Genomic DNA, 24,112 nt, shown 5'->3' on the forward strand with positions numbered 1-24,112 from the left:
CTGTGAAACAGCCCTGCTGCTTTCTCCTTTCTCCCATCCCCCACTCACTCACTGATGCCTTCCATCACCCGGAGATTACGGGAAAGGCTGGCTATTGACAGCTGGGCAATTTGCACAATAAAGTTTAACGGTTTACATCTCTCTGTACAACTTTGTCAATGTTTTCCATGGATCACGTTCTCGGTTGAGCCCACTGACTCCTCTCCTTCTTCTCTTTCCCTTCAAGCGTGCAAACGCAAAGAGCAAGAACCAAACAAAGACAGGAACAATTCCCAGAAGAAATCCCGCCTGGTGTTCACTGACCTCCAACGCCGAACACTCTTCGCCATCTTCAAGGAGAACAAACGCCCGTCGAAGGAGATGCAGATCACCATTTCCCAGCAGCTGGGCCTGGAGCTCACAACCGTCAGCAACTTCTTCATGAACGCCCGGCGCCGCAGCCTGGAGAAGTGGCAAGATGATCTGAGCACAGGGGGCTCCTCGTCCACCTCCAGCACGTGTACCAAAGCATGATGGAAAGACTCTCACTTGGGCACAAGTCACCTCCAAATGAGGACAACAGATACCAAAAGAAAACAAAGGAAAAAGACACCGGATTCCTAGCTGGGGCCCTTCACTGGTGATTTGAAAGCACAATTATCTTGCAAAGAAACTTCTATTCTAGCTGTAATCATAGGCCAGGTGTTCTTTTTTTTGTTTTTAATAGCTATGGAGTCCAAGTGCAAGCTGAAAAATTAATCTCTTAGAACCAGACACTGTTCTCAGCATGCTAAGCATCCCAGAAACCCAAATGGGGCCTTCCTGGAGCAAGTTAATTCCAGTATGGTGTCAGCCAAGCTCAGGATTGCTTAGAATGTCATCCGTCCCACTTCAGGTCCTGTCAGCTTCTTGCAGAGTTCCTATGACTAACAATAGGAATTTGGCCTATGTAAGGACTCTGAGTTTAGGCTTCCAAGATACAACAATAAGAGAAGAATCTAGCAACAAGAATGACCTCATTTGTTTTCCACATGCTTAGCCTCATTATACCACGGTATGTCCAAGTTCACAGCCATAACATAAAAAACATCAGAATGGTAATTACTGAGCACAAGTTTTAAATATGGACGTTAAAAAAAATCCAAGGACCTGTTTTTCCAACCCAGGCATCTTTTCATTGAATGATTTAGAAAGCTTTAAGTTGATCCAGCTTACAATTTTTTTTTTTCTTTACCTCCTGGAAATCTTATGTGGTCTTGGATCCGTCAAAACACCAGTCAGTTCACTTGAGCTCAAAGTATCAAGCACAACAAAGATAAACAGAAGTAAGGAAGGTTCTGGGTTCACCACATCTGCATTTTTACCACATCTGGATTGTGAAGTCATTAGGGAATTGATGAGAATATGGCTTCAAGCACATTTTGCAGTTTGCGACAAATTCTGTTGTACATAATGCAGACGCACACTCAGGAGGCCAATTTAACTGTTAACAGTACATGGAGCAAATGCAGCATTTTAAAAGATCTAGGTTTTTTTAAGATCATTAATGTGTCCTTCTTGGTTGATCAGTCATCTGGTCCCTCCTACTGTGCGTTATGACCACCACGTAATCCATTCCCACTCTTTCTGATTTGGGGTTTTTCCTCATCCATCCCGTTTAGTAGGGATGTTTTCCATGTTTTCTAGCAAGAAAAAGAAATCAATCAATCAAACCTGCATACATGTTACTCATGACTGTCATCTAATCCTAAATCTCTTCTGTTGTTGAATCATCCTTGCAAAACAGCTGAATAAATCTGGAGAAAACACAGCACACCAAAGAAGCAGAATACTGCAAACCAAAGACATTTATGACTTGTCATTTTCTAGCCTAAAAATACTGTGATTACTTTTAGAAATCAGAAAACCTCTGCAACTCTGAATGGCATTTGGCGCATCATCGGGCTGAATGGACCAGCTACGCCAGGGACGTTAGCCAAGCCACCCAGGGGAGTGGCTTTGCCACACCAGTTGTCACCTTCCCATAGCAAGTGGAAGAGTGCCCACAGAACTCTGAGAGATTGCGGAGGTCACAATGTGCATATTTACCAGTGAATGGCCCTGGGTGGGGCCACATGGGGGTGTTCAAAGCAAGCCAAACGCTGCAATGATTCTTTACAGACACTTGAGACTGACTTTTTTATGAATTACTTAATCGAAACCAAAGAAACTTTTTCTGCACCTACTTCTGCAACAAACAAAACTGTCCCATTAAAATGAATAAATAAATCTGTAAATCATTGGAAATCACCACCAATAAGAAGGAAGCACGCCAGAAAATAAACGAAAACCAAAAAAAAAAAAAAAAACAGCGAGACACACTGTGTTCAAACAGACCTCTTGGGACATTTTCTGGAAGCAGATTTTAAAGAAAGGGTTGAGACAAAGATAGAAATAAGGAAGAGCCTCAGTGGCTGCTGCTTCATTTGACAACTCACGCGGTAATCTTAAAGTTGAAGATTGTCTTTAATTTGTGCCTATGCAGTTTTTCAAAAGAACACGGAACAGAGCAACAGAAACCTCAACAGCTACAATACCAAAGATGAGGATTTCTCACACCTTTTGTTTCAGTTCATTATCTCCTCTTGCCTGGCTAAAATACTAATAGCGCCATTGATCTGTATAAAGGTAATCAATTATGTTTCTCTGAGCAACAAAAGGAAAGGGCCATTTATTTGATTTTATTGTTTCCCTTTAATTTTGTTTTATGGTTTTTTACCCCAACATGGAATCTCTCAAAAGTTTCCATGGACTCCAAGTTTCAGATGTTGGAATATTGAACAGTTCTCTGCTCAGCAGAGAGTAGGGAATAACATTATCACTTGAATGTTCTTTGCTTGACCCTTAGACTTGGTTCCTTCTATGTTCAGAGTCTCATCATCAGGGGAGGGAAAGGGAGTGAGGGTCAGGGATAGGGTTCTTGGTGATGCATCCTCTCCCGAGCCACAGAACCAAAGAGTTTATAGAGGAATTTACAGCCTCGTTTTCACGTGATTGCTACATCCTAACAGGGCTTCATTTGGGGGTGGGGGGAAACATGTAAAAATGATTGCCAGTTTCTACTTTTCTATTAGCTTTTTAAAAATCAGCTGTAAAGTTGCATTTCTAAAGAAAGATATATATAATATATAAAATACATATATAGATCAACTTGACATTGGTGATAACCAAAATTATTGCTGTCCAAATTCATGTCTTGTTTTCGTCCAGTGCTTCATTTGTTAAGTATTCGGTTCAGAATTTTTCTCATTTCTCATGCCATTCCAGAGTTAATTTGCCACTGTGGATGATTTGAATTATTCAGATCTCTATGGAAGTTTCTGGGAAAGGTATAAAGTCAAGATCAAGCTTTTTAGCACTTAACCTGTTGATAAATGGATCCATGGTATAAATGAGTTTTATTTGTATTCGGAGTCATCTCTATTCTATCCCTCAGCCTCAATTAAGGTGGTGAGTGAAGTACATCCAACAGGCTCGGCCCAGCACTGGGCCCTGACAGTGGGGTGCTCATCTTCTGTAACTGTTGGGAAGGCTCAGTGGTCCATTTTCACCAGTTAAAGAATATGAGGCCAGCTCAGAAATCTGTTCTCCAGGAGCTGCCCTGTCCCATCTGGGTGTGCCAGACCCCCTCAGTGAGCAGATACACCAAAGGGACTTCTCGTAGGGGAAGTCCAACTCCTGTTGCAATGGGTTGATAGATTTCCTCAGGGTGGTAATTACCAATTTGTATTTTGACAAGCCTATGTGCAACCACAGCTGGCACTGGGGTGGGCAGTGCTGTTGGGTGGGGTGGGGGAGAGTGTCTCAATCCTGGAGAGAAAATATAAAGCAGGTTTTGGGGAGACTCCTGGAGTCCTGCCCCTGGAGAACCCCATTGTTGTTCTTTGTGCTACCACCTCATTCCCGCTGTGTGGGTCTCCCTATGCAGGAGCTGTGAGAGAATGTGACCTCCACAATTTTTATAATTCATCCTGCCTAGGAGATTGTTCCTTGGCTTTTCCCTTGTGTCCCTTTGTCCTTTGCTCATACTCCATGTTTCCTTTGTCAAAGGACTAAGAAAAGAGCATATTTCAGCAGAGGAATGTTCCCATGTGGGTTGATTTCAACTAGACTATTTCTAAATGAGTCCTTGTGACATGTGTCCAATGGAAATGATTGCCCTTTTCCAGACTGGATTGAGGAATGGAGCCTGCTTGATTTGGTTAGTGATTCTTTGACATAGTAATCTCAGCATTTGGGTCTCCAGCATCCTCTGAAGATGTCTAGACCAGTAGAGGCTGCCTTTGTGACCTGACATTTCAACATTGGTCAAACCAGTCCTCTGATGATCAGAAGAACATGTCATAATTGTTACAAAAAAAAAAAAAAGAAGAAGAAGAAAGGCAAGAATTTCCCCCCAAGGAGCTTTGATAAATGTCTCATACCAGATAATGTCATACCAGAGAGAAGTGCTTGCTTTTAGAAAATTATTTACACACATGTATATGTGTATCTATATAGTTATGTGTCAAAATTTTAAGCCCTGTAGAATTTCAATTTGATAGAAATCTAACAGAAAAAAAATTCTATATTGGGTAATACAATTTAACCCAGTGAGTTTACTCAAAGATTTTTAAATTTAAGTTAATAATTTCAGAGAAAATAACCATTTGGATTTGGTTATAGTTTATGATCTGTTACCTCAATCCAAGGAAAATTTCAGGCATTCCTTAGCCATCAGCAAAAGGGACAGTGTGAAGGAACAGTTCTCAGCCAAATTTCACATTCTTGAGGCAGCAGAAATCAAAATACTCACAGCCATTGAGTGGAAAAACAATTTCCTTTATTCCTTTACACAGATAGGCTTGCATTGTTTTTGTTTTAATGTGATTTTGGTACTAGGGATGTAATTATTTAATTCCAGGAAATAATACAAAAACAAAACAGAGCCAATGCATTTCTTTTTCTAAAGGAAACAGCAACAACAAGAAAAACTCAACACCAATATTTAAAAGCTTTTCCAAAATGTAAAAGAAGTGTTTAGCTTGCACCATGCATAAAGGTGCAGGCTAGTTGAGCCAGGAAGCATGGCAGTTCCTCTGGAGAAATCCAGAAAGAGTAGCTTCTAAGCTCCCTTTTCCCCCTGCAGGCTCTCGGCAATTGTAGGCTTTAGGAAATCCAAAATAATTTTCAATTCAAGCTAAAATAAAATCAACATTTGGAATGTAAATCTGATACACACACACACACACACACACACTTTTCTAAGTCAAACAACCTATTTCAAAACCAAAAATAAATACCTTTTGGATAATCAGTTATTTTCTTTGTCTATACTGGGCACCCACCTACTAGTGCCAGTAAATTCAAGTTGAACAGATTTTTTAAATCATTGTTATCTGGGTATAGAGGGAAACTTCCCCACTTTTGAAAATGTTTGTAGAATTATAGGAATGTCTGTTTGATTATCATTACCAAAGTGTGATGACAGTATGCCTTTGTAGTGAACTCGGATTTTCAGGAGTTTGAATAGTTGGATATTTTAAAATCTAAGAAGAAAAGGCCTGTTTCCAATGTTGAAGAATAATGGACTCTATTATAAAGTGGAGAAAAAGATGATACATGTGGTCAAGGTTGACCACAAGGCCCAGACACAACTACCTTGGCGATAACCTTCTAGATTTGTAACAGGTTAGAGGTGACTTTTTGTTTTTGTTGATGCTGTGTGATTCAGACTTCTTAGCCTAACCAGGAAGAGTAAGTGGAAATGTTAGATGAAGAAGGAATAGAGCTGGTGTATCTATAACTTTCTGATATTTGTCTGCCAAACTTGATAGATTAGTAATTTTGTATCTTTAGCTAAGACTAAGTCACCCCTGAAACAACAGGAGATTCTAGTTTTAAAATAAGGCCACAAAAATCCTTACTGAATGAAGAATGGCACCCCAGTTGGTTGTATAAGTCTCATAAGATAATGAAGTTGGCTTTAAATATGGATGTCTCGATGCCTATTTTCTATCAATGATTTCTTTGTTTCCAAGGTCAGGGAGGGACAGAGGGGAGGGTTTATCTGTTTTAGAAAGTCTCAGAATACTTATAAAATACAAAAGTAGTTATTAAAATATATAGGACCTCACATAGGTAGACACATAACTTACCATTGAGGCTGATGGGCTGTTATGTGAATCACACAGGACCTTAAATGAGGCTCATTATTCTCAGACACCAAAATGATTCTGACAGCCTGAAACAGGTATTGCTAGAGCCCAAGCTTTCCTTAGAAGTTTTGGAGTTACGTTGATTGGAAGTAACCAGCTAATACCTTTTCTAGTGGAGAAAAACACATTGCTACCAGCTTGTTCATCGCATAGAAGTCTTCCACTCTGCTCCATTTTTAGCAGCAGGCATTTCAGGTAGCATAAACCTTGGCAGATAAGTGTGCCTAAAGCTTATACAGTCTGTCCGCTTGGATGTATACAAATTTAGATACATATTTTAACATGTATTCTCATAGATGACTTTACAACAACACACGTTACCTATAGGTGTCTAGACTGTGTACATACAAGTGTGTACAGACATGCTTCATACCTTTATACTGTAATCTGTTACAATAAATAAATTTTAAATCATCATTTAACATGTATGTGGTACTTTTACAGTGTACATTGTTTTTGTTATTTATTGTAACATTGAAAACCAAAATGCAGGGAAAACAAAAGTATCCCAGCATCTTCATCCTGTACACTTGGAATTAATTTCATTTGGGCATATCCAAGATAAACTCAACTTTCAAGAAACCTTCTATATTATTTAATTATCTGTGTTAGGATGACACCTATGCTTGATGACTTCGGTTGAATAGCTTTATTCTGGATCTTTCATAACTAAAGCTAAATCCAAAGACCTGAAAAAGGACAAAAAGAAAAAAAGAAAAAAACAAAGAAAAAGAAGAAAAAATAGTAAGGTTAAGCGCAAACCAATGGGGAGACAGTGGGCTCTGGTTTCCAGGGTTGAGACAATGCTACTGCGGTCTTGGGGAGACTGCGTTAGCTAGTGGGGAGTGGTGATTTTTTTCATGCTTGTCACATCTAAATGGTCTTTAACATGAGAAAGTTTTAGAGGTTATAATTTCCTGCTTTGTTTTTATTTAGACTATCAAAAGAAGTTACACATGTTGTCATTCAAAAAATGAAGACACCCTCTGCCCCGCCCCACAGAATGTTTTTTATCTTGTCTCTTTGGGTTATGACCCTACAAGCTAAGTACCATTAATGTAATTAACTTATTTAAATTAGTTTCTAGTACATAAATGTATAAGATTTGGGTATTTAATCATCCTTCCTTAGTTTGATTTTACTCTTTGTACTTATTTATCAAAACCTAGACCAATGGTGCATCAGAGATGCAAAATTCTACTTGGAATACTCTTGAAGTTTAGTTTGCTTTATAAAGCAGTGAAATTCTGTTACAGACAGGGAAGAAATACAGGTTACAAAAAGAGAATTTGGGATATTCTTCCCTCTTAAATTAACTTTTAAAATAGTCTAAGTAACACTTATTAAATTATTTAACTTAGGTTTGTAGCCCCACCTGGTACCAGGCGAACTCCACCTCTAATTATTGTGGCCCTTGGAGCCTTCATATTGTAACTTATTTATTTAACTTATTCAGCATCTGTGAAAGGTGCACTGTATAGTTTATATTTTTTATTTAAAACGACAGAGAGCACTGCAGTTTGTTTGCTGTCAGAACAACAGAGCAAATTTTGTGGACAAGCAATGACTATTCAGCCTGAACCTGTGCATTCAGAACACATAAGCCGAGACCCTGCTTCACCAGCCTGGATTTCGGGGCTTCTATACAGAAACTGGAAAAATAAATTTTAAAAAAATCATAAACAAAAAGAGAAACCCTTACACTAGCTGCTTCCAAGAATGAACTCTGTGTGTATGTAAAGCAACAAAACAAAAAAGGAGAAAAACAAAAAGCAGAAAAAAGAAAAAAAAAAAAAGGAAAAACTTTCTATTTCTAGTGAGAACCAAAGAAGGCTACCTCACTGACTTTTTCCATTTGTAATTTTAATCGTGTTGATGACACCAAAGATACCAAAGATTTCTTTATCTGTGCGGTCTGCATTTTGCTTGTGCTCTTTTATGATTTGAACGATTTTCTCTGACATATGGTATGTACAGCCACAGCTCAGATACCCCAAAGAAATAATTATCTATGCGACGGCGGCTGCTAATTTGGAAAGGGATGTTTTCTGTGTTTATCTTATTTGTTTGCTGTCCGCTCCACATGTTCAGGATGTGAGTTCGGATGCTGCTGTAATTGGATTCCTTAAATTCTGATTCCAAATTGGGGAAGGAAACTGGTTGGAAATGGCCTTCAGTCCTAGCCATGGCCTCTATCCCTGCTGGGACCTATCACCGTAAAGATTGCCAATTACTGAACCACGGAAGCTCTGACCATTGAGTAGCTGACCTGGAAGAGACCTTAGGAATCATTTAGCCTAAGCCCCGGTGGCCCAGAGGAATGAGATAGTTATCCAAATCAAATAACTCTTGAGAGTGAAAGCCCACACACACCTCCTGGTTCCTGCCCCAGTACTCCACCTATTGTGCAGTGCTACCTCTGCATGAGAGTGGTCCCACATTGACAAATAGGACCGTGGCAATCCTTTAGCAATGACCAGGGACTGGGGTTTCTCTCTTAACATTTTCAGCCGTAAAATTAGTCACAAGCATTTTCAGTGTCCCGTTAGTATCTCAGCATAGTCACATATGATCAGTTGCTTCGTGGAGGTGGTCTGCCTTGAAATACCAGGGCTCATACAGGGGTTTTTGCCCTAGGAAAAACATGTTGATCCCAACAGTGTGATCACTTTTGAACCTCTCCATTACAAAGCGTTGTATAAATAACTTTTTAATTCAGTGGGAGGAGAAAGTTCATTCTTGGCTTGTTGGCTTTCATTATTATGGGTACTTTAAAGTCAATATTTATCAAGAAAGGGAACTTGACCACCATTGGCACTTGTGACATTTTAAGTTCTTCAGCCTTTTCCTTTCTAGTTGTAGGTGTTTACATTTCATTTCTAAGCCAACTCTGTATCTATGAGAGAAGTTTAAGGTTTACATCATTTGATACTAAAGGGTTATTCATGGTAAATGAAAAATGAGCCCAAAATTGCAGAGGAATATGCCAGTTTAAGAAATGGTTAAAGTTGCTTCTCTCTTTCCTTCTTACTCATGAAATTAATTGGTCTTCTTCAAGTTTTTTTAGATTCCATTAAATGGTTAAATCACTATTAAGAGCTGTTTGTCAGCGTCATTTGTGTGTTAGCCAATGAATCTGTCTCAGCTTTTGACCAAATGGGTTTTAGACACATGCAAAGATCTGCCTCTAGTCCATATAGCTCTTTTTGAGTGCTAGTATTTTGCATTTCACATAATGTAATTATCTTTGAGCTTTTAAAGAGACCATTTAGACAAAGAAGCAAAGAGAGGAAGAGACCAATCAACTCATCAGTTCCATGCATCAACAAAGCATAGCTAGTAGAGGAATATAGATGACAGATTGACAAACTGTAGGAAACACTGTTACTCTCTTTCTGAAGTTTTCAAGCGCCATCCTATGTGAAAGTTCCCTCCTGTCCAAACAAGCTCAAAGCCCCATCTTCTCCCTACACAAGGCAGACCCGTAAGGCCTTCCTTCCAAAGAGCACATTGCTTTGGTTTTCTTCCTAAATTCCTATTGGAAGTAGAACTCTCAGAATCCCTGGGAGACAAAGCAAAGATGACTTAATTCATTGAGCAGCAGAGCTCTGTATAAGCGAACATCACCTTCCCCAACTTTCCTACTGCCACACCCATACGAGAGAGGATCTAGAAAGAGCGATGGCAGCCTGAACACAGAAAACATCCCCACTTGGCAGACCCCTCCTCAGCAATCCCCCCCGCCTCATGCTTCACTTGCAAAGTGTGACATAACCACGGGACGAGTGCCTTGCTTGAACCAAAGCAACGATTTAGCCAGTCTGGACCTCTCTGTGCTTTTTTTAATTCTTCCTGTGAATACCTCAGCTTCAACTGGGCCTCCATACAGTCAGTTGGTGGGCTTATTGTACTGTGGTGCTTTGCAATGCAACCCTGCAAAGAACAAGATTTGTACTAATACCAAAGGTTCTTTCTCTATGTCTCCTCCTCTGCCTCCCTTGTTCTTCCCTTTTTTCTAGTTCTTCACGGTTCCAAAGCTTTACTATGAACCCGGGCATGTTGGCAATGCAGACCGCGCAATTCCTTACCGAATTTTCTCAGATATACCTCATAGACAATAGTGTTTAGAGTAATGTTATTATAGCGTATGTAATAAATTATTCACTGTTTCTTTTGGTAACTGTGATTTTAAAAACGAAAAAAAAAAAAAGCTTTATACGTTTTAGGTTGTGCTTTTGTAATAGACGAAAAAGGTGCGCTTAAAAAGAAAATGTATGTTTTCTTTTCCCCTTTGGATTTTATTTATGCTGGATTGGGGAAAGTTGCAGAATGAGCCCAAAGTTTACAGTTTCATATTTTGCTGAAGAAACAATCTGTGTTCATTTGCTCTGTTGAAAAGAATAATTATTTTCTACATTTGTGCTACTTGGTCTGAACAATTAATTGTTCTGTGTTAACAGTGTAGTATTATAATTAGCAACTGCCAATCAGTGCTATAATTTTATGCATGAGGCTAAAAATTTAGCAGTGTGATGCATTGTGGTCTTAATAGCAGCATTTTTCATTTTGAACTAGATCTCCCCCTTTGGTTCAATGGACTTTATTTATGCATGGGCGCCTATTGTTTGTTAGCAGTTGTGGAACAGTTGTGTATACATTAAACTGTGAAAATGTACACAGTTCAGCCTCAGACGGTGGTAATATTGGTTTTATTGGGAGATATCTCACCTCGAAAATACCCTTTACATCTGTTGGGATCTGAAAATGAATCACATTGAATTGGGTTCCAACTTTATAATGAGAAAAGTTATTCCAAATTTTTGAGTTAGCCAATTTGCATTCCACAAATTGGGATCCTCATAACCCAGATATATCACCATATCTGAGAGGGGTTTGAAAGCAAATATTGAAAAACTCACCTTTGCGTATTTAATTTCCGCCAAAAGGAGTTATTTTGGCTTTATGCTCATGAACTTAGACCTAACTGGTCATGTATATGGAGGTGCAAATTCATCCACCTGTGGCCCTCTTTGATCTCTGCTTGGGAATGGCTATTTTTGACTGTGTGTGGTTTCTTCTAGTATTTTGTGATCAGGTCAGCTCACAGTAGAAACTCAAATGGCATCAATATTTCTAATTCTTCTCTGCCCACTTCTCTTTTGTCCACTCTACTGGACATTCCCACCAACTGTTCCAGTGATTTGGGCAAAAATACGCAGCCATTTCCCAAAACTTCACATGTGCAGCTATCATGGCTCTCCCTCCCTAGACTTGGAGGTGACTCTCACTTAATTTTTACCTGCCTGACAATGTTCCATCTACCTTCTAAAAGGGAGTATAAGAAGTTTTCAAACCCACTTTAGAAAAACCATCTTCTTTAAATCCTTCAATTATCTGAGGTCTCTGTATGTCAAAAGTGTTTTTCAGTTGCAGGGGATTGGGCAAACTTGTTCTTTCTTATACTTGGGTTCAAAGACCCATTCTCGAGTTTCATATTTCCCAAACCAACATGCTTGACATAAAGCCAAATCAACTGCCAAGCACACTTTATTTTGCATAGGAGCATGCAGCCTAGGAGACCTTGGTTGAAAAGCAGCAGTCTGCTATGCAAAATATTGGAAATCACTGACAGTATAGCATTCATATTATCTGTGAGAGTGTATTGGGAACATGCTCTCATGAATAATACAAAGAAACACATTTTTATTTGGTCTTATAAAGTAGATTGTGGTAATGTAAACTTTGATATATAGTCTTTTTATTTTTCCCTTATCTGCCAAAGATGGGAACAGATATAAGAATTTTTCAAATTGGCTTTTCTAAGACAGTTGATGATTGTAATAGTGTTTAATCTTACAGAAAGCTTTATATGTTCTTCCACAATAAAATTGATATTTGTTTCAGCAAAGTTTTCCTGACACTCACAAACCCACAAACTGTTCCTCTTAATGCAGATATTGTAGAATCTACAAAGTTCAAATCCATTTTTGATCCAAAGAAAACAGAGGGGTATTTGAGACACGAGTATACCCAGCCCTTTTTTATCACAGGCAATGCATGGGTCTGCTCGTTACACTTTGCCAAGAAGTCTTATGAAACCCAAGGTATATTTTGTTATGCAATTTTATGTCTTTTTTTTTTTTAAACATTGTGGAAAGTGGTATGTTGAATCAAGTGTAAGCTGAGTTTTCCAGACAACTGAAGTAGCTACATCGTGAATGTTATTTTGTTATTAAAGGGTTTTTACTCAATGCTTTGTGCCAATGGATGTCCTTTTCCTTGGAGACACAGAACTACAAAATTACCTCAGCTTGGCCTGATTTTCTCTCCTCCCATCTTGGGGAAACATGGGCCTGGCCTGGGAAAAGGCAGGTCATGGGCTGGAAGGTAGGTTTTGATCCTAGGAAGAGATCTCTATCTGTCAGCTTTAAAGAGAACTGGGCCAAAAATCTCTAACCTCACTCTCTCTGGACTCCAACACTTCCCTGCAATCCCTTGGTCTTGAGCATGTGCCAGCATGAAGGCAGACTCCAATTCATACATGAAAGGCAAGAAAAAGAAAATAGTAACCTTGTATCTTCTGTGGGCCACCAGGCACTCACCTTTCCCCACCTTGCACTCTACCCAGTCAAGGCTGTTGCAGCCCATCTGGTGGTTTACCTGGGACATTACCAAAGGCTTCTTCTTCCATGCTGGGTTTGCAAAGGATCCAGGTCCCCTCTATCCAGTGGGGCTCTTCCACATCAGAAGTCCCCTTCCCACCATCCTCTGCATCCTGTTTAGCTATCCCATCTATACCTTTTGGAGATGATTATTTAGAAAACAAAGAAAGGTATGGAATGGGTTTCCTGTTGTTTTCTAGGTTGTATTTTAGCTATTCTCAATTCTTTGATCTGGAAAAATACAAGAGGGAAAAGGAGACCCCACTGTCTCCCTGTGCTTTGCTCCCATCTCAGGGGCAGGGGCAGTGCACATTGCCTATGCTGTTGATCTGTCTTAGGGGACAGGCTGAATCACAGCTATTGCCCCAGCCAAAAACACGGCCCATCAATGCCTACTTTATCTCTGCTTGAAAGTCCTATTCAAAAAGTTGTAGAGTTTGAGGTTTCCCCACCGCCCCCCCCCATATCCTTTGCTTTGGTCCAATTTGGCCTTTAGCTTAAGAGTCAGCTTTATCTCTAGGAAAGTTTTTTCAGATTATGACAAGGAACCTGCCACCTGGGAAGAAAAGAGTCCAAAGACTATCTAGCAATTGGATAGGTAATCATACCATTAACAGATACTTCCTTGAAGGTAGAATATTATTTCCTTTCTTTACCATTTTGTGTTACACAAGTCCAAGTGGTGCCAGCAAACTTCTTACCATGAAATGTTGTAAAACACCTGGCATACTGAAATTTCTGAAACAAAACCACAAGCTTCACATTGATAACTTAATAAATAACCACTGAAGTTTAGATGCAGGGACTGAGATGATACAGGCAAAATCTTGGTGTTGGTTTCTCTTTTAATTCGTATCTTCAATCACCTAACCTTCCCTCAATCCAAGAGCAGTTCAGTCTTTTCTTCCCAGGTCTGGGATGCCAAAGAACTTCATAGGAAAAGATAATTAAGGATTGACCAGCATTTCAATTACTTTTCTTCTTCTTCCTTTGCATTTCTCAAAAGTGTTCTCCTGGACCAGAGAGAAAGAGCTGGTCCATTATTTTTTTCATTCTTTCTATTCAAATATTTCCACCCAGATAATACTTTATTAACCCAGGTACTGTAGATCCTTCCTTGGTCAGTGAATTATTACAAGAGGATCTATCCTTCCACCAAAGTGAGTGAAAACAAGTTCCAGTATCTTTTCTTCCATCCAGTTTTGTTCTCAGAATCCAAGTCAGTCCTGGCTCTTTTCTCACTTTAGGTCCTGGCCTCAGATGTGTTTATTTTTGCTATTTAAAAATACCTTTAAATTTCACATGCTGGCCTGCAGGACTTGCATCCTTTGTTCTATACTGTCGACTGCTTGACGTTATTGAAAGGTGACTATAATGAGGGAAGAAAGGAGGAGGTGAAGAGAGAAGAATTTGTCCCAGATCTGTTTAAAGTTTTAAAATTTTTAAAAGGGACCCATTAAATTATGGGAAAATGGCTATAGAGTGTGAGCCTCCTTTGACCATATGCTCAAAGACCGTACTCTGCCACCTGCCTTCTAGGTAGCTATTCTAGAAACTCAGCCCTTTAGTAGAAACCTAACTACCTTTTATAGGTCTCTTTCCGGATTCCAAAAGGACAGGAGATCAGAGAGTCACATATACGCCTCTTGTTTTATTTTCTTGCTTTCACAGGTATTATCTCCAAGAAAATCGTAGGGAAAAACTTTAAACTGTTCTTTTCAGTTGATCCCTTTGACATCACCTCTCATGTTTAAAATCAGGAAAACACACCCCTAAAATTTGCACTCTCTTCTGTTTTGAAAACGAAAACCCACACACAAATCCACACTATTATCTTTCACCCTGAGCTATATTTCCAAAGCATATTATAATCCAGATTTTGCCCCATCTCAAACGTGTTGAGTCAGACTGTGCTGAAAGACTTTCGAGGGACGGTCAACAGGGTATATGTTCAGTGGCTGCCCTGAAATCCTGGTGGGGATGAGGATCACACTTCATCATCAAGGGGATGCCAACCCCCTGATAAGCTCCCAGTCCTTTTGGAAGATTTCTTCAAATGTTAATTGCATTTTCAATTTTGCTCATTTCCCACCCCAATGTTTTGTCTGCAACATCGCTTACACTGGATTCTTTCTATTTTTATTCCTATCATTAAATGGTAGTGCTGTAAATTCTGCAATTAATGTTAAATAAACTGCTTTAATTCATTGACCATGGCTCAGATGCCTTCTTTCTCTTTTCATGGAAGGAATTAAGCACTTTCCCCCCTACTGCATCCCATTGTGGTTTCATAAAAAAAAAAAAGTAAAGTTGTTCTTACTGAGACTACAATTTCTATCTCTGATAATATGCAAGACACATCTTATAATCAACAAACCTGTTATCCTTGTTATAAATCACAAAAGATGAGAGATGCGCCATAAAAACCATCTTTTTTCTTAACCTGTTAACACTTTAGAGATAGCCTGTCCTACACTTATCTTTGCACAGATTTTGTATGAGGTCACATATAGTGAGTCAAAAGAAGGATCATGTTATTGTCACCTTATGGAAGAATCAAGAAAAATAGACGGAAAATAAGGCCTCATACAGAATCTAAACCCTACCACAAATTAGTTGTATGGCTTTGAGCAAGTCATTTAGACCCTCTGGGCTTCAGTTTCTCCACCTGTACAAGGTCAAGGTTAAACTTGGTTTTATCAAAAGCCCCTTCCATCTTTGCATTTGCCCCAGATTTTTAAAAATATTAACATTTTTGTACAGATTTTATCTTGGCTTATTATATTCTCTAAGTTAATGAGTTTGTTTTTTTATTTTATTTTATCTTCTGAGATGGAGGCTCGCTCTGTCACCCAGGCTAGAGTGCAGTGGCACAATGGCTCACTACAACCTCTACCTCCTGGGTTCAAGTGATCATCCCACCACCTCAGTCTCCAAGTAACTAGAATTACAGGCGTGAACCCAGCTTAATTTTTTTGTTTGTTTGTTTTGTATTTTAGTACAGACGGAGTTTCACCATGTTGGCCAGGCTGGTCTCGGATTCCTGACCTCAAGTGATCTGTCCACCTCGGCCTCCGAAAGTGCTGGGATTACAGGTGTGAGCCACCTCACCCAGCCCATCTATTCATTTTAAATTTAGATATCTGAGATTGGAGACTATTATTCTAAGTGATGTACCTCAGGAATGGAAAACCAAATATCGTGTGTTCTCACTGATGTGGGAGCTAAGCTATGAGAATGCAAAGGCATGAGAATGATACAATGGACTTTGGGGACTTGGGGGGAAGAGTGGGTGGGGGACAAGGGATAAAAGACTATAAATATGGTGCAGTGTATACTCCCCAGGTGATGAGTGCACCAAAATCTCACAGATCACCACTAAAGAACTTACTCATGTAACCAAATACCACCTGTACCCCAATAACTTATGGGAAAAAAATTTAGATATCCACAAGATTCAAAGGAGTCCCATTGGGTTAACCCTTGGTCTAACTCACCTATAACCCAGCCCGTGAAGCACTGAGTGTCTTAATCCAGACTGGTGGTTTTCAACCCTGGGTGCACATGAGAATCACCCAGAGAGCTTTTACAATATACTCTACCTAAGGTCCATCCCAGATCAATTCATCCAATTCCACAAGGGTGGGCCTCAAACATTGGTGTATCTGTTAGCTTTTGCTAGAGTGAGTTAGTGGGAACAAACCACTCTAAAACATAGTGGCTTAAAAAACAACTGTATTTATAACTCATAATTCTGTTGGTTGTCAATTTGGGTTGGTCTCAACTGGGTAGTTCTTCTGATTGGGCTGGGCTCACTCATGCATCTGTAGTCAGCTCCCCAGTTGGCTGGGGGCTGGCCAGTCTAGGATAGCCTTAGTTTAATCAACTGAGCTCTGCTGTCCTTTATCATCCAGCAGGCTGGCCTGGGTAGGGTTCCAGGAGATCAAGTGAATCACACAAGGCCCCTTAAGACCAAGGCATGGAACAGGTATGATCACTTCTGCTGCATCCTACTGACTGAAGGACACCATAGGTCCAGCCTCACTGGGGTAGGAGTGAAAAGAGATTCCTTTAGTCAAAATGCTTTAAGTTATTGGTAACTGCCCTTGCAAATCCATTCTCTCATTTTTTTCCTTCTCCCTGAACTCTTCCCTCCTTAAGTGATGCTAGGAGGGGGGAAATCATTTGCAAAAAGAAAATTAAAAGGAATAAATCCGTGTGGACCCATGAAGCATGAGGAAGCATTGGTCAGTCCACGATGGTTCACTGAGCACAATTATTTCTAGAATTAATGATGGTGGTTGCCAACCGTAGAGGCAGCCACTATGCTGTCACCTCCAGAATCCTCCTTCTTTGATCTGCACAACAATCATGCGGGGGACATAGGCTAGGGCAGGGTGCAGCAACGTCAGGACCAAGAGGCAGAATTAGCATTCAAACTCAGATGTCAGAGTTGACCCTGTGCAACTGGTCACTCGGTGCTGCACCATGAAGACCTGGAAGTTAGTAAGGCATGCTTCCTCGGGTTGCAGTGATAGAACATATATTACCAAGCCATTCCTGCTATGGAGCCATATCAGCTATATTCCAAATAAGTCACACAAACAACAAAAAAATGCCGAGAGTTCAGAAGAAATGGGGATAATGCTAAACAGGGCTAGTCAAAAAAGGGCTCTCTCATTTCATTAAGATTTCCAAGTACTACAGTTTTATTACTAAATCTGAGCATAACTCAATGCATGGCCAAGTGATCTAGGTTTGTAGGAGTAGATTACATTTCTGCCCCCAGGTAGTTGCTCCCAGGTAACTAACCTAACTACCCCACGTAGTATTTTTCTCAGATTATCAATATGTAAGTGTCTGAATCATGCCTCCAGGAGTACTTCTAGCTCTGATTTGAGAGAGAAACCAGCGGTTTGAGTCAGTCATGTCCTAGGCCTACGTCTTACTGATATGTGGCTCTGGGAAGGTCATTTAAATTCCCATCTATAAATTGGGGATAAGAATATCAACTGCACTACTGTTCTGCCTGGTTCACAAAGTTGTGTGTATATATGAATATATCGCTATTAAAGACAACCAACATTTTATAAAAGAGAAATCTGAGGCTCAGAGAGGTTAGGATAATTGGCCTAGGTAACACAGTAGTGGAGCTAGGATTTGAGCCAGGATCATCAGCTTCAAAGCCCGCCTGAAAGTGTCAACTAAACATGAATTCCCCTAGTGACATGAGAAAGCTGCATCGTGGCACTGTGGCGATGCATGCCACAAGACCTAAGCCATTTCTTAACAATTAGCTTTGACAATGGAAGTGCAACTAGTAGAAGAATTTATAAACTTGCTTGTTTTGCCCTGAATTGATTATTCATAAAAATTGTCATGCACCGACTAAGCCAATTTGGTTATGCACAACATTTAGTTTCTTGTGGTAGCTAATGGTAGCCACCCAAAGGTTTTGAGATGGGCAAGAGTCAACTACTTCCCCACAAACTTCTTGCCAGATTTTAAAGAAAGTGAGTCTGAGACTAAATGTTGCCACATACAGGTATTTACTTAACATGCTTAATTTAGCAAATCAGTCACAGAACCACACATACCACTCACTGTGGGAGTTTTGTGAAGTGTGAGGTCTCTGTATTATCGGGAGTCCTAACCATATTCCAGATAGACCTAGGAACATTTTGGAGGCAGGCTTTCATTAGTCCTTGGGCAGCAGCAGACAACAGGTAATATTCTAGACTGAGGACTGAACACAGGAACTTTTAGGGGTCAAACCTCTCCTGTATCCCCTAAAGCAGGCTAAGGGTTTCACTGAAGTCTTATACTCTGTGCATGCAAGAGAGTAGAGTTAGGGCTTCCCCAACCCACCTATCTCAAATACCTTTAATTTTTCCAGTCACCAGAATCCATTTATAACATTTTCCATGATACAGTGATAGGTGACTGTCGAAGTGGACTGAGATGTGGATGGCTGAAGCACTGTTAGTGACCATCCTGCAGTGAGAACACTCTGAGGTAATGTTCACCAACTCCCTGTTCTTGGTTAGGATGATTTACTGCCCCCAGATTACAGCTTGAACAAACAGACACATGAGTAACACCAAGCGGTCTGCGCCAAAGTTTATTAAAATAAGTCACAGTCATTGCAACAAAGAAAAAACATAGTCCCTGTGTTAGAAAAGATTGAAGACAATATGTTAATTTCAGTATTATGACACTTTATGTGTGCATTTATTCATCTCATTTTTCCTGCAGCCTATAGTGCAGGCATTATTATTATTCCCATTGAATAATTAAATGCTAGAAGTTTAAATCATCTTCCACTGCCTCACCTAATAATGACAGCTTACATGTGTAGATATTTACTATTGCTAATTATTGTGCTGAACTTTTCATGATTTATCTCATCTTGTTCTATCTTGTGAGGCATGTACTGTAATTATCCCCACAATACACATGAAGGAACTGCTCTTTAGAGAAATAAAGTAACTTGCTTCAGGTCACACACTAGACAGGCTGACTCCAAGGCTAAGCTATTATTCGTGTTGAGTTTTCCTTCAGCCAATGGCAGAGCTTATCCTAGTACTCACTGCTTAGGACTCTGACTCATGTGTTCTTTCAACATTCTCATTGCTAAGCAGCTGATGTGGGTAGAAGTGAAGGTAACTAGTGCTAACACCCTTCCAGCATCTCCAGTATAAATGCATTCACAGCTGTGATGCTGTGGTTTATGGCTGCTCAGAACTTGCTCACATTTCCAAGTCTTTATTTCACCATTGGAGAACTCCATTCAGGACATGTGTGTGGAACTCCATGGAGCTTACAACCAATGATTTGGGATGTCCCAAACCACACGGAAGCATACAGAAGTGCAGGTAAGATATCACTGTTGGCTGTGCATATTCACAGGATTGCAAGAGCTGTCACATTGAAACCAGATAGAAAGAGCCTGGTATTGGCATAAACTGTTGGCTACAAATACATCTCCAAACGGGGGCACTTTGGGTAACCTCATTTGAGCTTTAAATGGTCTCAAAAATCATCATTGCCATTGTTGTCATCATCATCTTCACCTTCACCACCCTGGCTGAATTTTTAGGAGACCAGTAAATAACACTCCTGCTTTCTCTTTCTGAGTTTAGATCGAATAGAAATAAGACACAAAAATGAGAGCCTTTTTAAAAATCAGCTTTATTGGTAAAGCTGATTCCCCGCAAGTTGAGCTTCCCCCCAAAATCTGCAGGCCAACTCTTTCTTCACCCATCATGGGGAGGCGGGGAGGAGTTACTCCAAAGAGCACTTCCAGTAAACCTCTACATGTAAATTTTGGCCTCTCAGAGTCTGCTTCCCAGGGAACCTAACCCAAGGCACCCATTTACATGCCTCCCCTTACTCCACCTCTTCCCAGAACTGGCCTATCCTACAACTAGAGACCTTCATTTCCTAAGGAAAAATGTGCAATATAAAATATCAACGTTCTCTAAGATCTGCTGTGAGAAGGTCAAATCAGAACCATGGACAGCCTCCAAAACCATCCTCCTTCCCATGCTTAATGACTGCCCGCTGCTCCTCAGCTGCCTCCCTCTGGCTGGGCCTCTTCTTGCTCAGCTTTCTACAGCAGGTCCAGCAGAGAAGGAACAGCAGTCGAGAGTGGACCGTGTAATGTTTCTACTCAGCAGGGTTAGAGCAGCCCCCCAGTCTCTCCTCTACCCACAGGGAAGAGCAGGACAGGAGACAGGAGGCCCCAGGTCCTTGTCCTTGATGGGCTGAAGAAGGACGTTCATGGTCCACTGTACCAATGAGGCAACTATTATCCCGTCAGAGAAGCAGTTGCATCTTCCAAACCCAATCTGGCCATCTAGCTACTCAGGATCAAGCTATGCTCAGACATTTCTTTCAGGGACAGCTTTCAAAAACCACAAGTCTAAGAACAAAGAATGAGTTTGTATCTCCTGCATGCAAAGTGGAAAACCTTACACACACACAGAATGGACAGTAGCCTTTATGGAATATGACATAAAAGTGATACCTGCTCTAATACTGTGTCTAAAACCCTACCAATCACAGTGTATTGGGGGGAGGGGGCATTAAATATTGTCCTTTTTGGGTATTCACTTTTGTTTATCTTTCTTTTAAAGTACATCTCTTGCATATATATATATGCAAATTCTATATATATGCAAATTCTCTCTCTCTCTCTATATATATATATATATTTCCCTTTTTAGCCTTGTTTTTTACATAGGTAGTTCTCAACCAGGGGTGATTTTCTCCCAGTGGGACATTTGGATTTCTCCCAGAGACAATTTTTGTTGTCACAGCTGAAGAAGTGTTGCTGGCATCTAGAGGGTAGAGGCCAGGGATGCTGCTAAACATCCTATAATGTGCAGGATGACCACGCACTACAAAGATTCTCCAACCCCGAGTGTCAGTAGTCCAAGAATGAAACACTCTGCTCCATACACATTTCCTTCTCTCATAGCAATGTTATCATTTTGTTTGTATGTGTTCACATAGAATCGGCATTGCAGGGTGCATGTATTTTTAATTTATGTGACTAGGATTATATTAGATCATCTCACTCTACCTTATGGTTTCTACTCATCACCCTGTTTTTGAGGTCCATTTATATTACCATGTGCACTGTGATGCATTGCTTCTGGGTTCTACATAGAAATCCACAGAATGCATCGCCACATTGTTCCCATCCATCATCTCCAGAAAGGGATCCCCAGGCTGCCTCCTACTCTCTACCATCATAAACTTTGCTACAGAGAACATCCTTGTGCATGCTTCTATATGGCCCTGCGTGAGAACATCTGTGGGGTAAATACCAGGAGTGGAACTGCTGGATATCAGGTAGGTGTGTTGTAAACTTGACCAGATATTGACAGACAGCTTTCCAGAAAGACTTTCCCAGTCTGCACTCAAACCAGCAGGCCATGATGCTTCCTAGATCCCTCATTTAAAAGGTACTCTTCTTGAAAATGCACATAACCTATGCTAGGATTAGCATATTAAATCACCATTACCTTCCATATGAATCTATCAGACCATCTTCCTCACAGGAAGTAGCTTCGGTGGCCTGGGTGTCTAGGCTAGAAAGGCTTCAAGTAGGGGATGTAAGTAGAAAGAAAAGTGGGAGGACCCAAAGACAGACCCTCTCCTGCCCTCTGGGAGAATTTTCCTCGCTCCTGAATTTGCTGCCATTCATTTTAATGGATTGTTTGATGTCTTCCATTATTAAACTTTTTTTAACTTTTATAACTTCAACTTGAAGGGTGTTTTCTTTTTCCATAAGCAGTCTCAGCCTAAATCAAGGCGAAAAAACCTATAGAAATAGAAGCACGCAGGGTTCAGACTCTTCTGAGAGGCGTACATGTTCATCATGGCACTGCTCCTGCTTCCTCAGTCATTCAGCTCACCCGTGGGACACAAGGATCAATAAAGCGATAGAACCACAAATAACACAGGCCTATCAGCAATATATTAGCAAAGAGTGTTTAAAAGCAACTTCTAAAGAAGATTCAATAGCATTCGATTCCAAAGTTGGCCAACTCCAATGTCCTGAAGCTCAAGTTCATTCCTACCGAGTTAGCAAATGATGGACAATAAGCCTAACTGTCAGACAGATGGGCCTGGACTGCTGGGAAGACCATTTGGGGATGTCAGAGAGGTTGCACTGACAACACGGAGCCCCCGGGTGGGTCTTATGCTCTCGATGGCAGTGCTTTTGAGGGCCAAATGTCCTCAGAGGTGGGTCAGGACAAAATCTACTCTAGAATACATAGCTCCTTCAGGTAACAGAAGGGATTTTGCAAAACCCCATTACGTTCTAATTTTTTTTTTTTTTTTTTTTTTTTTTTTTTTGAGACAGTGTCACTCTGTCGCCCAGGCTGCAGTGCAGTGGCGCGATCTCGGCTCACTGCAACCTCCACCTTCTGGATTCAAGTGATTCCCCTGCCTCAACCTTCCAAGTAACTTGGACTATAGACATGCACCACGACGCTGGCTAATTTTTGTATTTTTAGTAGAGACAGGGTTTCACCATGTTGGCCAAGATGGTCTCAAACTACTGACCTCAAGTGATCCACCTGCTTCAGCCTCCCAAAGTGCTGGGATTACAGGTGTGAGCCATTGCGCCCGGCCTCTAATATGTTTTTCACCTCAGAACAAGGAGTAGCCACTAGGAAATTCCTTTTTGTCCACTCCCATGGGTCATTAGGCAACTGAGCTGAGCCCCAAGGTTCCCAATGAGCTCCAACCCCCTGGGGGTTTAGGACCAGAAGCAGAACGCCTGCTCTCTGCCAGATATTGGACTTGATGTTCAATCAGGCAAAAGGTAATATATATAAACTACTACAACTGGGCCTCACACACGGTGTGAGCTCTCCAAGTGATTGCTATTCTTATTGTTGATCATCATAATTGTCATCATGATTATTCAATCCTAGATTCTGAGGATTCAAATGTCCGTAAGACAAAGTCCTTTCTTTCAGGGAGTTTGTAGATAAGTAGTACAGAGACATATAAGAAACCATTAAAAAAAAAGCATGTAGAATAATAAATGAAAGTTATAAGTGCAGTGGAAGAAACAAAGGCCTAGAAGAGAGAATTCGGATACTGCATGGAATTGTAAATGGGATTAAGCTGCAAAAAAGAGGAAATGCTGATGGGCACAGTGGCTCATGCCTGTAATCCCAGCACTTTAGGAGGCCAAGGCAGGAGGATTGCTTGAACCCAGGACTTCAAGGTTACAGAGTGAGATCTTGTAAGCAAAGCAAAGAAAAGAATAAAGAAAAGAAAAGAAGTAAAGAAAAGGAAATGGGAAAGGAGAGGAGGGGAGGAGAGGGGGAGGGAAGGGGAAAACTGGGTCCCGTGGCTTACACCTGTAATCTCAACACTTTGGGAGGCCAAGGCAAGGAGATCACTTAAGCCCAGGAGCTCCAGACCAGCCTAGGCAGCATAGTAAGACCCCATCTCTATTAATAATACAAAAATTAGCTGGGCATGATGGCACATGCCTGTAGTCCAAGCTACTTGGGAGGGTGAGGTTGGAGGATTGCTTGATTCCAGTAGGTTAAGCCTTCAGTGAGCTGTGATCACACCACTGCACTCCAGCCTGCGTGACAGAGTGAGACCTTGTCTTTTTTTTTTTTTTTTTTTTTTTTTTTTTTTTTTTTTCACACCGGGGGGGGGGCCGGGGGAGGGGGTGCGCTCTCTGCAACCTCCCCC

General features: G+C 40.6%; 1 protein-coding gene across 1 annotated transcript in view; it reads left to right on the forward strand.

Moving 5' to 3' along the window:
- Positions 1–15,088, forward strand: part of ONECUT2 (one cut homeobox 2) — a 55,939-nt gene extending 40,851 nt beyond the window's left edge. The window contains exon 2 of the mRNA XM_025365364.1: positions 227–15,088. Within this exon, the coding sequence (XP_025221149.1) occupies positions 227–513 (287 nt within the window). The 3' untranslated portion in view covers positions 514–15,088. The remainder of the gene's footprint in view (positions 1–226) is intronic.
- Positions 15,089–24,112: the final 9,024 nt, after the last annotated feature.

The sequence above is a fragment of the Theropithecus gelada genome, chromosome 18 (genome assembly GCF_003255815.1).
Source record: "Theropithecus gelada isolate Dixy chromosome 18, Tgel_1.0, whole genome shotgun sequence".
NCBI lineage: Eukaryota > Metazoa > Chordata > Mammalia > Primates > Cercopithecidae > Theropithecus > Theropithecus gelada.